The sequence below is a fragment of the Aegilops tauschii genome, chromosome 6, assembly GCF_002575655.3.
Source record: "Aegilops tauschii subsp. strangulata cultivar AL8/78 chromosome 6, Aet v6.0, whole genome shotgun sequence".
In the NCBI taxonomy this organism is placed as follows: Eukaryota; Viridiplantae; Streptophyta; class Magnoliopsida; order Poales; family Poaceae; genus Aegilops; species Aegilops tauschii.
Window position 1 is genome coordinate 181,868,533 of NC_053040.3, and position 14,329 is coordinate 181,882,861.

The 14,329-nt window shown below is 42.8% G+C and overlaps 1 protein-coding gene and 1 long non-coding RNA gene across 11 annotated transcripts; one reads left to right on the top strand and one right to left on the bottom strand.

Annotated features, from left to right (window-relative positions):
• Nucleotides 1-778: 778 nt before the first annotated feature.
• LOC109737695 (zingiberene synthase) lies at nt 779-7,125 on the bottom strand. The gene is made up of 7 exons (XM_020296816.3): nt 6,084-7,125; nt 4,914-5,166; nt 3,986-4,346; nt 3,561-3,779; nt 2,754-2,889; nt 1,573-1,827; nt 779-1,462 (listed from the first exon to the last, which is right to left on the bottom strand). The coding sequence occupies exons 1-7, from the start codon at nt 6,210-6,212 to the stop codon at nt 1,169-1,171; spliced, it is 1,647 nt and encodes a 548-aa protein (XP_020152405.1). The 5' UTR covers nt 6,213-7,125; the 3' UTR covers nt 779-1,168.
• A 368-nt stretch (nt 7,126-7,493) lies between these two features.
• Nucleotides 7,494-10,583, top strand: LOC109737694 (uncharacterized). Of its 10 annotated transcripts, none has more exons than XR_012187501.1 (7): nt 7,494-8,158; nt 8,254-8,368; nt 8,501-8,649; nt 8,740-8,829; nt 8,923-9,163; nt 9,568-9,748; nt 9,856-10,583. It is a non-coding gene; the product is annotated as an uncharacterized lncRNA (long non-coding RNA). The 10 variants fall into 10 exon arrangements; XR_012187496.1 differs by having other exon boundaries at nt 8,251-8,368; nt 9,624-9,748; nt 9,856-10,223; XR_012187497.1 differs by having other exon boundaries at nt 9,624-9,748; nt 9,856-10,223.
• Nucleotides 10,584-14,329: the final 3,746 nt, after the last annotated feature.

The following is a 14,329-nucleotide window of genomic DNA, read 5'->3' on the forward strand; positions in this document are numbered from 1 at the left end:
GAATTAGAAAGGAATTAGCAAATTTGAAAAAAATGTTCACAAATTCAGAAAAGTTAGCGAATACAAAAAAATGTTCGTGTAATTTTATAAAGTCCACAAATTTGGAAGATCATGAGTTTTTAGAAATAACTAAAAATAGATATGAAAAAACATGATTTTAAAATTTTAAATTTGCAAGAAGCTCGAACATTTGATAAAGTTTGATGTCTCAAATTTTCAGATTTCTTCGACTTTGTTTGATCATGTTTTTCCAAAAAAAATTGCAAACTTGGGTGTAGTATAACCGAGAGTAGAAAATCCAGTCTCGTTATATTTTTTCACAATCTTCCATTACATATACTTTGATGTTGTTTTTTTTGCAAGAAAATTTTCAATCTATTCATCTTCTATCATGGCAGTACAACGAACACTAGAAATAATAAAAATTACATCCAGATCCGTCGACCACCTAGCGACGACTACAATCACTGAAGCGAGCCGAAGGCGCGCCGCCGTCATCACCCCTCCCTTGCCGGAGTCGGGCACAACTTGTTGTAGTAGACAGTCGGGAAGTCGTCGTGCTAAGACCCCGTATGACCAGCGCACCAGAACAACAACCGTCGATGATGAAAAATAACGTAGATCGAAAGGATCCAACCTGAAGACACACGAACATAGACGAACCACAACCAGATCCGAGCAAATCCACCGAGGATAGATCGATGTTGTTGATATAGTGTTATCAGATTTTTAATATAATAGTTTAATGTGTGCATTCCTTATGCAGATGCCCGTAGTAATGAAGCTTCCATTTTCATTAAAAGAATACATGAGTAAGATAAATAACTTTATTGAACCGGGTAAACCCCTTTCCATTACTCAACATAGTGGAAATATAAATATTCAGCAGAGAACCAAGGGAAAGTAAGATCAGAATGATGAACTAGACTGTATATATCATGAGTTGCGCTTGATCAGCAAAGCAGCTAGCACACCATTCCCATTTTTATTTATGTTTACCATTAATTTCCTCCCCATCGCCTTCGCAAAAAGGAAAATCCTCACCATCACACACACGGCCGAATCAAGGTTCTTATTTCAAAAGCACAACATACATGCATGGATGAATTAATAAGTAATTGTGCCTCGCCTTATCAGCGGGGGTGGGGTTTCGCACTTGACGCTGCGATTAAGCAATTGGTTCCACGTAGAGCAACGTGATCATCTCCTTGATCTCGTGCGAGGAAGTGAAGGCGTCGCCGCGCTTGTACATGTTATTCACCGTCCTCGCGAAGTTGACGACCGTCCGCGGCACGGCCAGCGGCTGCTGCTGCTCCGTCGGCGCGATGCAGTGTCGCACCATGTCTTTCCACGAGTCCTCGACAAGGTCTTTGATCTTCTCGCGGGCGTCCTGCACCATCACGCCGTGCTCTTCCATGTAGCACTGGATCGTAGAGGCGTAGTGGTCCCCGGTTTGCTCACGCTGCAGCAAGATACAATGTTAGCTGGATGATCAATAGGCAACCAAGAAGAAGAAATGCATATACAATTACATGAAATTAAATGTGTACAGAACTAAAGATAGACAAGGACCTGGCTTGATACGATGTCATTGGAGAACCGTACAAACATATCAAACGTCTTGAAAAGTTGCGGATAGTTCAGAATCCATTCGAACGTGTTTGTTGTAGCTATGCCGCCTACTCCAACAAATAATGAAGTAGACGCAAGTGTGAAGCCTCCACTGCTTCTCGCTGAAACCCTAAGATGTTCTTCCAGTGTTTTTGGCACATAATTTCCATCACGCCATTTTAGCTCCTCCGTGTATGCTTGAACTAATCGCTTCAACTGCATGGTAGGTTGAGTTGAATATGAACGTTTGTGAATTTAAAAGCCCCATTTTAGAATCTAGCTAGCCGGGTGTGCTGCTATAATCCCTTGTCTTAGATCATCTCTAGCAGACCCGTATAAGTGGTCAAACCCGTAAATTTTTTGTGTTTTACAGTTTCGGTCGAAAAAAGTGTACAAAACAGAAACCGTAAAAGTGGTCCAACCCGTAAAAATTTTAAGGGTCACCGAAAATGCACACCCGAAAACCTTATATTTGAAGGTTGGAAGGCCGAATCTAGGGGGCCCCGTATACCGGTCAAACCTTGTCGGAGCAAACACGCCGCCGCGGAGTTTTGTCGGAATCCGCCCTAAACTCGCCGAAATTCATCACCACACACCGAAAAAGGCCGCTAGACGCCACAATCGATCGTCACCGGTTCGAATTGGACGAGCTCGACATCGCCATGGCCTCCCATGACCTCAGCCTGGCAGCCGGAATCCTCCCGGCGCGGTAGGCAAAGGGGCACGGCTCGGTCTGCGCGGCTGGCAATAGAGCAAGGCGCGGACGATGGAGGCGACGGGGCGTGGCCGGCGAGGCTGGGCGCGGCTGGCGTGGTGATGGGGCATGGCCGGCGAGGCTGGGCGCGGCCGGCGTGATGATGGGGCGTGGTCGGTAGGGACGGGGCGCGACCGACGGGCGACGGGGCACGGCCGGCGGGGCCGGCTGGGGGAAGGGGCGGCAGCGGCCGGACCGGAGGAAGGAGCTCTTTATCCCAGTTTTACAGTGTCTGTTCGGCCATAGCTAAAATGAACTTTTAAAATGCATTTTTTTCTGACCCGTATCCTAGTTTTATAGTTTGCGATTTTAAAGGGTCTGCTAGAGATGCTCTTGGAACACAATTGTAAAATTTATGAGCTCTAAGAAAATTTAGCAGAATACTTACCGCTTCCTTTAGATAGTGCACATGGTGGCTCTTCCCAAGTCCTAGTTCATTCTCAAATGAATGAAATGTATTCAATAAATATAAGTAGAACCCCTTGATGTATGATGGAAGCAGTTCTGTTGCACTTTCATCCCACCTGCATTGTATTATATACAATATATTTATTAGAATCACTAGCACCAACTTAATTATACTTTGCTAGACATTACACCTGACTTTTCAAAAGCACTTACTCATCACAATTATTTCTGCAGTTGTAGCACCATTTTAGAAATTATGTTATTATAAATTAATTGGTTGTTACACAATTTTTTTAATGGAGTTATTAAAAATTTTCATGACTAATTAAAAAACATTTCACAATGTGGCATGACAACCATGGATCTTATTGCTTATGGCAAAAGCATTTCACATGGTAGTGAAATCTGTCTACAAATACGAGCGGTGGTTATTCCATTAATATCTACTAGCTAGTTGAATACCTTATAGTTAATTACGATTGATATATAGTTATTTGCAAAAAAATATACATGTGTGTTTCAAATATTGTTATATTTGATATACCAAATGATGTATACCAGCTTATAGATTCGAGTTTACGAAAAGTTCATAATTACTCGACTTGTAATTGTAGCTTACATCTTGGTCCACCGAAATCCATCTTCTATTATATCAAAGAAATTTAATTATGATGCATGCGCATGTCCTTAAAATGTTTATTGATGCTAAAAACCAGGAACATTTGAAGAGTAATGATAACTTTTAAGCAAATTAAAAACTAACTAGTGCTACTTAAGGGACCGTGACCTGTTGATTGCTTTGGCAAGTTGCATGCTCTCTTCGGTGGTACCATATGTGTCAAAGATATCATCTAGTACGGTCATAAATGCTGTCATCTTTGTAAGTATAATCCGTGAGTTATAATATTGAGGTTCATAACATGCTCCATTCATCCAAAAATACATTTCCACTATTCTATCTCTAGAAAATCCTAACTTTGATTCTTCATGGAGCTCCTTCCACCAACTGCAATGGCACACACATAATAAATTGTCAGCTAATACTTTGTGAGAATCAAATGAAAACAAGGAACACTAGGTCCGTGAGGACTTGAACCCAGGTGGCTGGGTTGTACATCTAGTTTCCTAATCAACTGAGCTCGGATCACTTCTTTGCAGACCTAATGAACCTTTTATTTGCAAGGAAAAGAGAGCAAAATATGATTAACTTACAGTGTGATGTTGTTTAGCTCCTCACAATAAAGAAGTTGCAGAAGATTGAAATTCAATTTTGCGAACTCCAATATGGCTTCATTTTTTGTAGCACCATTATCATAAATATGGATGTAGCTTCTCATTTCTACTATGCGAGCCCTTCGGAAAAGTGGTGCTTCAAGGGCTAAAGATATTTCATTTGCTAGTGGTGATGATTGTTGTAATACACCTTCTAGGTGTCTTGTTGTGAATATTATGGCCTCATCGAGCACCTGTTCTCCATGTGTCCTAAGGTATGCTGCATTATATAAGCTCAGAATACTTCTTGTATTGTCGAACATAAATTTTCCTTCATCTCCTTTGAAACGAAGGAATACATCTGCATGTGGAGTTGGTCTGGTTAATACATATCAAGTATTTCTAATATATATGTGTCAAACATACATAGTGGAATACAATTTCCATCATATTCATATATTGCCGCAATACTTGGATTATATAGTGATATCTACCATGTAAGTTTTATGCACATTTCTGGAGTCCTAGTTTATATGCAGTACTAGTGTTTGTCCACTCGACACTCTATCTAGATTTATGTTTTAAAGATGATTTTTATTTTTAGCTTCCAAGCAAATATGGATAACACAGATGCAGGTTTTTAGGTCTTTATTACACATCTACATCTCAGATTTGCACCATATTAACTATTTATAATCTGTTAATTAACTAATTTTACTACATTTGTTCTCAGAATCAACCGTGGCATCTGAATGTTCTGATTATTCAAAAAAGTGCTTTGATTATCACCGGGTAAGCATATATGTGATATACAAGTGAAGGATTAGTCGAGCAACAAAATAAGAGACAAAATTTGGATGATGGTTACACCTGAAGGAGCCATACCAATTGCATATATGCACCAAAATTACAAGCAACTTGGCCTTACCAGCTGATACATCATATCCATTCGCCCGCAGAAGATAAAATCGGAGTGAAACTAAATGTAGATTTTCCTTGTTGTAATCAGACTTGTAGACACGGTGGAGCAGCTCGTTGATCTCGTTTTCATAGTAGATGTCCAGCCCGAGCCGTTGTAATGTCATTATAAGATCCAATAATTTTGGTAATTCCTGTGTGCTATTTACCATCTTCCTAACTTCTTCTCTTAGCACTTCAGCCTTTCCTTCCATGCATGCACGCTGCAATTTAAGGGTTAATGTTTATGATTGGTGGATCAATAGACCGATTAGTGGATCGAACATGCCAATTATACCGACATGCATGTGATGAGATGATGGATGGATGGATAGCATATTTATTTGGCGCCAAATCCTATGTACCTAAGAAAGTGACCCCATTACTTATAATTATCTCAATATGCATGATATCACATCATCAAAATAATTGTAGCCGTTAGATTTACAAGCTAGAGCCACTAGCTAGCATCCATCCGATCTAAGCATGATAATCCTCAACATGCATTAGTGAATTTTAAATGGGTTTTAAATCACATGATTTAATCATGACATAATCCACTACATATTTTTCCTAGCCATACAACAACGCCACCTCAGTAAGCCATGCCTGCAAGTTCTATGTTGTATATTGAGATAATGTTCTATGTGTTGGACTCTTGGAACATACATATATAGTTGATTTCTTATTTTATTTTATTATAAATGGGACTCTTTTAACTACAATTTATTTTTTTCTCTTTTATACATGCTTTTGTGTTTTAATGTTTTAAAAGTGTATATTAAAAATACTTAATTTTCATTGCGTTATAGTTCTTTATGTAGCACCTAATAATGCATCTCTTTTAACAACATTACCACAACAATGCGCAAGGTATCATCTACTTATATATGTTTCTTGATCTTACTAAATAAAAGGTATAGTTTAAGCAGGACTATGCGTAGAATGGGTAATTAGTGAAATATGTTTCTGTGTTGTTATTATCTGATTGTAATCATAATATCCTATTCATAAATGATGAAAATCTTGCGGAGGCCGGGGTACTCCCCTTTTCAAGAGAAAAATGATGAAAATCTTATTGCCTCGCAGAAAAAAAAGAAAAAAAAATACGAAATGCTTTTCTTGTGGTGAGCGAAATTACCTGAGGGGCAGTGGGCGGTTGGTAAGTGAGGAAGAAACCACCCCAGAGGCTAGGGTGGAACGTAGGAGGTGGTACCGGAGCCTTTCGTGCTCGTTCGGTGTTGGAACGAGCAGGCGCTTCTGGCACCATCTTCTCCTTGTCGATCGACCTGATCGAGCTGTTTTTGCAAGTCTCTTAATTCGATCGATGGAATGGATGAACGGGTGGCGACCGACATATGTCTCCTCTTTTTGCTGCGCCGGGTATTTATAGGCCACGATCGATAGGCGTACACGTATCAAACCATGCATGATATATTGACCATGCGTGGAAGTGTAGGACTATGCAGCAGGTAGGTTAGGCGCGTACGTGTAGCTAGCTAGTAGTGGATGCCTTGCATTTGTTTATTGACCATGGGCTGCCAAGAAGCACGTGTTCAACTGGTGACGGATGAAGAGCATGAAAACTTCAGCATTTCGTCTGGTTTTTTCTTTTTTTTCGTCTCCCCACCAATCATCCCACCGGTTTATTTTCACGTCACCCTCTCACACAACAAAACAATATGAACGGATTCGAATTTTTTATGCTGACACAAGTTATTTAATAATGTCTTTATGTGAAAGAATCAATCACGATCAATCTCTAAAGATCAAATTTAAATTAATTAACCTGACCTTAAATCGCTTAATCACATTAATTAGGAAACAAATAACTGATTTTAAAAAAAATCACTTGATCACATTAATTAAAAACAAATAACTAATTTTAAGAAAATTAATGTGTAAATCATAACAAAGAAATCTCATTACCAAATCGTTTATGTATCTCTACTCCTAATGTCTCAGTTGGTAGTCTTCGTTCCACGGTTAATTTTCGTCTCACCTACCATGGGTTTTTTCGTCCTCACTCCCACCTCCCACCTCCCAGCGATTCCCCCCTGAACCGACGAGCGGCAAAAAAAAAACTGAAATTGCGATGCCCCCAGGGTGCAAACCTCCGGTCGATTGATAGAAAAATGGATGTAAAAAAATCTACGAAAATTAACCAATGAAAAAAAACCTACGAGGGCAGGTACGAGCAATTCCTCTTGTCATGCCTCTCCTTGTACGACCCCCCACCCCTCCACCGATTTTCCTCCCTCCCTCAACCGGTTTTCTCCTCATCTCTACTCCTAATGTCTCAGTTGGTAGTCTTCGTTCCCGATTTATTTTCGTCCCACCTATCATGGTCTTTTTTGATACATGCTCCCACCTAACGCTCAGCCGCGATGAACCAAGAAAAACCCTCCAGCGAGTCCCCCACCCGCCCGCACGCGCCTAACCTTCCGTCGCACCCATCTGTCACGAACGAAAATAAACCAGCGAAAACAAACCGGCGAAAATTAACCAGCGAAAAAACCCAAAACAATCGCACGCACGTACGAGCGAGGCCGCCCGCCCTCGAGCGAGAACCACTCGCACGCACGACTCGCTCAGCAAATCGTGCGCCGCCGCCCTCCATCCTTCGCCACCGCCGATCCATCCCTTCGCCGCCGCCGCTCCATCCCTTCGCCGCCGACCTCGCACATCAAAGCCGCCGCCGCTCCATCCCTTCGCCGCCGCCGCTCCATCCCTTCGCCGCCGCCCTCGCACATCGAAGCCGCCGCCCACGATCCACTTCAGGAGACGCCGTCGATCCCGTTGAGGACCTGCTGCCCATCATGTCGAGGATCCGAAGACGATCCCCTTTAGGAGCCTTGCCGATCCTTCTCCACACGCCACCGCCTCCCTTGCGAAGACGCCTTGCCATGGATCTCAATCGGCGTTACGACGGCCGTGGCCTCCCCACCCGCCGACGTTCCAGATCCGGCCATCGTTGACCCCCTCCACATCAGTGATTGGTCAAGGTAGGGGTGTGTGGCTCTATCCATCTTCCTGCGTGTACGGCGTCTGTGTATCCCGGCAAGGGTGCTTGTGAGATCGGGAGGCGATCAAAAGGAGGAAGAGGAGATCCATGGTTGGGGATACATTCAACGACCTAGGCATCATCCTCCCTGACGTCGTACTCGAAGCCCGCAGCCATTGCCTTCTCAATCTACGTTAGTCAGCAGCAGCAAGGTCAGGCCCCACTATATTTTCTTGAGATCTTGCATCGCCATGGTGACTCCACAAAATTTGTACATCCATTGCCGACGTTGGTATTTATTCAGCAGAGAATTAACAACAGTAGACCAAAGCAAAGGGGGGTCAGCCTGAATGGGACGTATCCCCTTCCAGAGGACTCGCCCTAGCTAGCCTGCATGGTACCTTTCATTAGCACTTCTCCCAGTAAGTTTGCAAATTTTGGATCCACCACTTTTGAATCATGCTTGGTGTGTGCTGACGGTGCACGAGGAACGTGACGGTTTTTCTCTGAATCATGCCATAGTTCTCTCAATATTGTACGTGTTGTTCTCTCAGCATTGTACGTGTTGTTCTCTGCATGATGTGTGGTGGATGGGGATGCGGAGGCGACGACTGGCGGCTGTTCTATTTACACCTGACATGGTTGAGAGGCTAGGGAGCAGGCGATTTTGCACTCGTATTTGGTCGGCAATGGAGATGAATTTGTGAGAGATGTGGCTGGGAGTTGCACCGGTCATTTTTCTGCCCTCTCTATGTTATCCCTTTGCACTAATCGGTAATTGCTTTTTGACCAGGGGATAGGGTAGCGTACACGAACAGCAAAATTGTAGAAGACGAGGAGGACAATCTGAGTGACCAACATTATGTGGAGTATTGAGATGCAGGTAAGACATGTGTAATCTGAATTGAGACATATGGAGGGCATACATAGTATGTATGTGCAGTTTTGAATTGTAGGTTGAATTCTTGTTCTCTAGATCCATCTTCACCGACAGCACGCGCTTGTCTGTGACCTCCCACCAGCAGCGCCTTGAGGTCACCCACACAAGCGACCAAGCAATTCCACGCTGTCACCCTCTGCTACTTCGCCAACGACATCGAGGAGGTCGTGGGTGAGAGCTACTGTCCTCCCTGGAGAACATGCTCGTGCCCCATGCGTACGAAGAAGAGCTAAGACACTCGCATGGGTGCTCAAGGAAATAAACCAGATTGAGCGAGGTTAGATTAAAGTTTCTTCATTCTACACTAGCTTTTCTTGTGCCTTTAGGTATTTCAGATAAGTATCGTATGCTGCCTACAACATGTAAGGGAAGCCAAAAAGGATTACAAAATATTTATGCTTCTTCATAGTTGTCCATTTGGTTCTAAACTTTGTTGAGTGGCAGACATATTTTACATTAATTAATAAATAATGTTGCTGCACACGCGAGTTGGTTTGCAATGAAGTGGGCAGGTAGACATGTTTTTGTTGAATAAATATTTTTCATAAATATGGGGGCATGAAGATAATCTATTCTTTCTTTACTCCGTTGACAATGGGACAATGTTCTTTTTGTGTTTCAGAGTAAAAAAACAGACTCTAATCTGAATCTGACGAGTAAAAAAATATGGTTGTGTTTCAGAGTGTTATGCAATTTATCAACAAGAGCAAAGACTCTAATCTGATGATGTAGGACAGCTTTAATGTGACAGAGGATCATGGTGGTCGATGGATTGTGCACCCGGTAGTAGACTAAGAAAGGAACATTATTTATGGAACACAATGATATTCAGAGCAGCCCTGCACTATGTGAGATTTAGAAGGTATTCAAATTAGTGTTTGTTGATAACTGCAAATTCCCTGTGTCCGAGTTTCATATTTTTCTTTCTATCCCTGTCAACGTACTAATCCATTGTTCTTTGATGTGCAGTTGGTACTGCCGGCGGATGCATCCATGTGCTAATCTCCTGGCACCGCGTAGACGGAGCCAAACGAGTTGGGGCCTCCAGCCGGCTGGTAGTGGACAACAACACCGGGTTTGTTAATTACTCAACAAGTCACAGATTGATCTCTTTTTTGATTGGTTTGGTGTGGATTATCAGGCCTGCCGCGCAATCATAGATTTATCTTTTGATTTATGTGGGTGGACAGAAACACCTTTTCTAAAGTTTTCTAGGGATTGTAATGAAGCACAGTAACACACTCCAGCATTCATTCTTTGCTTGATATTAGCAAACAATGTAAAATAACCAAGCTCACAACATTCTAAAGCGGTCTATTAGCTACTTCAGCAGACAACAGACAGAAAGAAGTAAGCAGTATTTGATTTGCTCATACCCGTGGAGGGATCGAATTCTGCCCAAAGTTTGTCGCAACACTTGTGGTCAGCGGCGAGGATGAGCACCCACACCCGCTCCTTGTTGGTGGCCTCTGCATCCTCCTCCCTCGAAGTGGGTCTATGCGGGGAGTTGATCTAGAATATCCTATTGTTAGATATAACAAATAGGTGACAAGAAATAAACAAGAACTATGTGGTACAATATATGTGTCACACAGTATACTTTGAAAATGTGTAATTTGAGATTCTGATATAGATGTAGGCCTGTAACACACCTTGAACATGCACTAAAAATTGTTGTTTACAGTCTGATTTCTAAACCTGATGAAAACCCCTATTTAAAAAAGGATTTAATAGAATTTGTAGTGATTCTTTTGTCAGATTGATGATATATTGCAAATTATGCTTGATGGTTAATTTCTTGGCATAAAAGGTGCTTATTTGAAATTTGGTTACTACTGAAATTTTGTCAAGATACTTGGACTTGTTCATTGTTCAATCAGGTTCCAATCAAGAGTTAACCTGAGACAATAGAAAGTACTGTCTGTGTAATTATTGATGGTTCTGGAATAAGGAGTAAACCAAATCAACGAAACAAATCCTCGAGGATGCCTTTTTTGGTAGCTAGCCAGGTTAAACTTTTCAATCCGTGCTCAGCCCTGTACTCATAGGTCCATTGTTTCAATATTTATGAAGCACCACATTTCCAAATACATTTATTAAGCACCCTACCAATGTCAAATTTTCAGATCTTGCGTACTTTCTTGTGGTACATGCCTACAAATTTTTGTACAGTCTATAAAAAAACGACGACTGTCTGGTCTAATCATAAACGTAGCCTAATTTTAAAAAAGTAAGTACACAAAAAACTTCATAAACATAGTTGTCACAGTTTTTTATTAACCTTGTTTTTACAATCTTTCAGATTATTCAGAAAACGAGTTACACAATTTTTTATTTAGAGAAAGAGTTACCACCATTTTTTTAGAAACAACTTTCATGTTCTTCTTTAGAAACATTTTTTACCACTATTATGAAAATATGTTCATATTAAAGATTACAACTGCAAAAAATATAACAGCTGCATGATGGTTAATCAAATCAAGGATGGTCGAGAACTTGCAGATGCTACGTTTTTTATTTTGAAGTTAAGACTCAACTTGGAGCATTGGAGCATTTGAGAAATCTCACCACCAAGTTGACATCCAGCAATGGCATCTAGAGCACAAAGGTCTAAAATTGAAAAGTACACAACCTGTCGAAATGCTCTCACCATCTCATGAAATTGATGTGCTTGGTGAGGCAGAGGACGATGGTGTAGTGCTGCCGAAGCTCGGTACTTCCTTCGCTGCACTGTGCTTGCTCTTCTAGGTGTCATCCAACGTTGCCCTTGCGCGCATCGGCATTAGTCTCCACCCTTGTTACAATTAATATATTAACGCCCATTGCTTCAAAGGGATATATATGAAAAGACAACAGAATAGAAAACCATAGAAACATGGTGGAAATGACTAAATAGAGTTACTATATGCACATCTTTGTAGAGAAGGTAAGAACAAAAGAAATTTCTTCCTCTGCTCCAAGTGTGACACCTCTGAATCTTTCAGTTGTTGAAGAAGACAGAATGGAGATTAGACTAATCTGCCTTCTCGTTTTGAAGATCACAACAACATTTACTACATCACAACGCACAAGAACCTAACGGTTACGTCAAACGGAGTTTGGAAATCAACAATCATGAGTTGTGAGATAACAAAATAATCACGTCTGACTTGGTCACTCAAAAGAACTTATGCAGGTGAGAACTCTTACTGTGCTACTGCTAACGCCATAATTTATTTGATTCAAGTGGAGAGCTTTTTTATTCCTCCAAAGCCCAAGATATATAGCATTTTTCAGAGAAAGGTAACAGCCTCAACAGATTCTAGATAAGAAAAGGTCACGGAAGTGCATGAAGCCGGATTTGAGAGAGACTGAGAAGAAAAGACTACGGGGTAATCAAAGTACAATAGGTGATTCAAATAGAATGTTTAGGATACATATGTAATATGTTTACAGTTGAGTTTCAGTTCGTAGAAATATAAAGTTTGGTACATCTGGCTGAAACAAAACTCAAAAAAATTGTACCTTCGCTGTGTGATTTCCCTGTCAAATACCGAGCATACTATCAGTAGGCTGTGTAGCAGGCCAACAGGTAGCAAGCCATCAACTCAGCCTGGGTTGGCCAGATCGACGGCGCGGCTCAGCTTGAGGTAGAAATCTTCAAGTCGCCCTCGACTCCGGAAATCGCCCTGGGATGGCTAGATCCACGGCGCGGCTTGCCGACGGCCGGATCCGGCTGCTCACCGCGACACCTGGTCTCACCACTGCTCACTGGACCCGGCCGAAACAGATAACCGTGGCAGGGACCGAGGAGTGGAGGGGATGGGAGGAGGCAGGGACGTGCCAAGGTGGGGAGTTGTGGCGGCTGGGACGGCGTGGCGGAGAGTGTTGGCGGCGGCGACGATGTGGCGGAGAGAACGAGCGAGAGGGGTGAGAGAGTGTGGTCTTGTAGAGGGGTGCCATGGGGTGAGAGAGTGAGAGGGTGGCTGCCGTGAGGATAAGTCAGGATAGGTGGAAAAACTAATTTGGTTTGTCTCTTTTGTTTTACATGTTTGCGTGATTAACAACTTGGTTCTTTCTTAGACCACATTACACAGTACACGTGGAGCCTGGCACTACATCCAGCACCCAACATGTAACAAAGCAGGATCTAGATAGTGAGTTCAGTTTAAATTAGCATAAATTAACAAGCAAACATGACATTATTTATACAACAGATCCATAGCAATGTTAAACTCCTAGGAGTTTGTAGTTTTAGAGAAAAACAGTACTAGCAGTTTTCACATGAGACAATGATGGATTGGGGATAGGAGGAGAAGCTTGAGGGGAAGCTAGACTATGCTCGGCGCGGCTTGGCGGGGAGAGGAGGATGTGGGTGGAGCGAGAGGTTGTCGGGCAGAGGAGGAGGTCAGCAACGACGTGGCGGAGAGAGGATGATGTACGTGACACCATCGAGGGATTAGAGGGAAAGGAGACATGACAGCTGGTGTGGAGAGGAGGTGTCGAACGACGTCATGGAAGGAAGAGGAGGATGTGCGGCAATGACAAAAGCGGATGGGCTTCGACAGTGGCATGAAGAGGAGGACCATCGAAGTTGTGAAGGAAGAAGGAGGGGGCGGCTGACATCGTGGAAGGGATAGGAGAGGTCGGGAGACGACATGGAGCGAAGAAGAGGCGCCACTCCTGCAAATGAAGCTGACGACCACATTCCTGATATTGTGCATGAATATCATAAGCGCATCAAGCTAATCTTAATTTGCAATAGGTTATTAGTTGAATCATCGCTCTCTATGTATACATCGTCAAATTACCTTTTTTACAATCTTACATTGCAAGTGAAGTGGATTTCAATTATTACCCCGAGCCCCTTGGCTCCTCTTCCCTCCTCCAGATCTCGTGTCGGTGGCCTCAGGAGACGACGAAGTTGGTTCAGTGAATGTGGTGGCAAAGGCTGGTGGTACACTTCAGATCGTCCGGGGTGGTGGTGGTTGTGTTTGGGTTGGTGAAATCCCTGGCGGCTCATCCGTCATCGACGTGGTGCCGCCTGCAGGCGCCGCTGGACCTCCCTAAAGGTCGTCGGGTTACGCCTTCCCCACTGTCCTCTGCGTACCGAGGGAAACCCTAGGACTTGTCCGGGCAGCAGTGGCGTCGTCGTCGCATTCCTTCTTGAAGGTGTTGCGCGGTACGCGACGCTTCGGGTGCTAGGAGCGCGGTGGTACTTCACCGGAGGGTGCAGCTGTTACCGGTCATCTTTGTTTCGTTGATCTACCGGTGTCGGCATTTGTTTCTCTTTCTTTTTCTCTCGTTTTTATTTTGGGCTTGTTTGTGTTGCAGCCCAAGTGAGCTGGTTGTATTGGATGGTCGCTTTATAATATAAAGCGGGGGAAGCCCTTTATCGTCAAGCTCCTAAATCCATATTATGTAATAGTTTGTCAGCCAATTGCATATTGCAATGAAGTTTCTG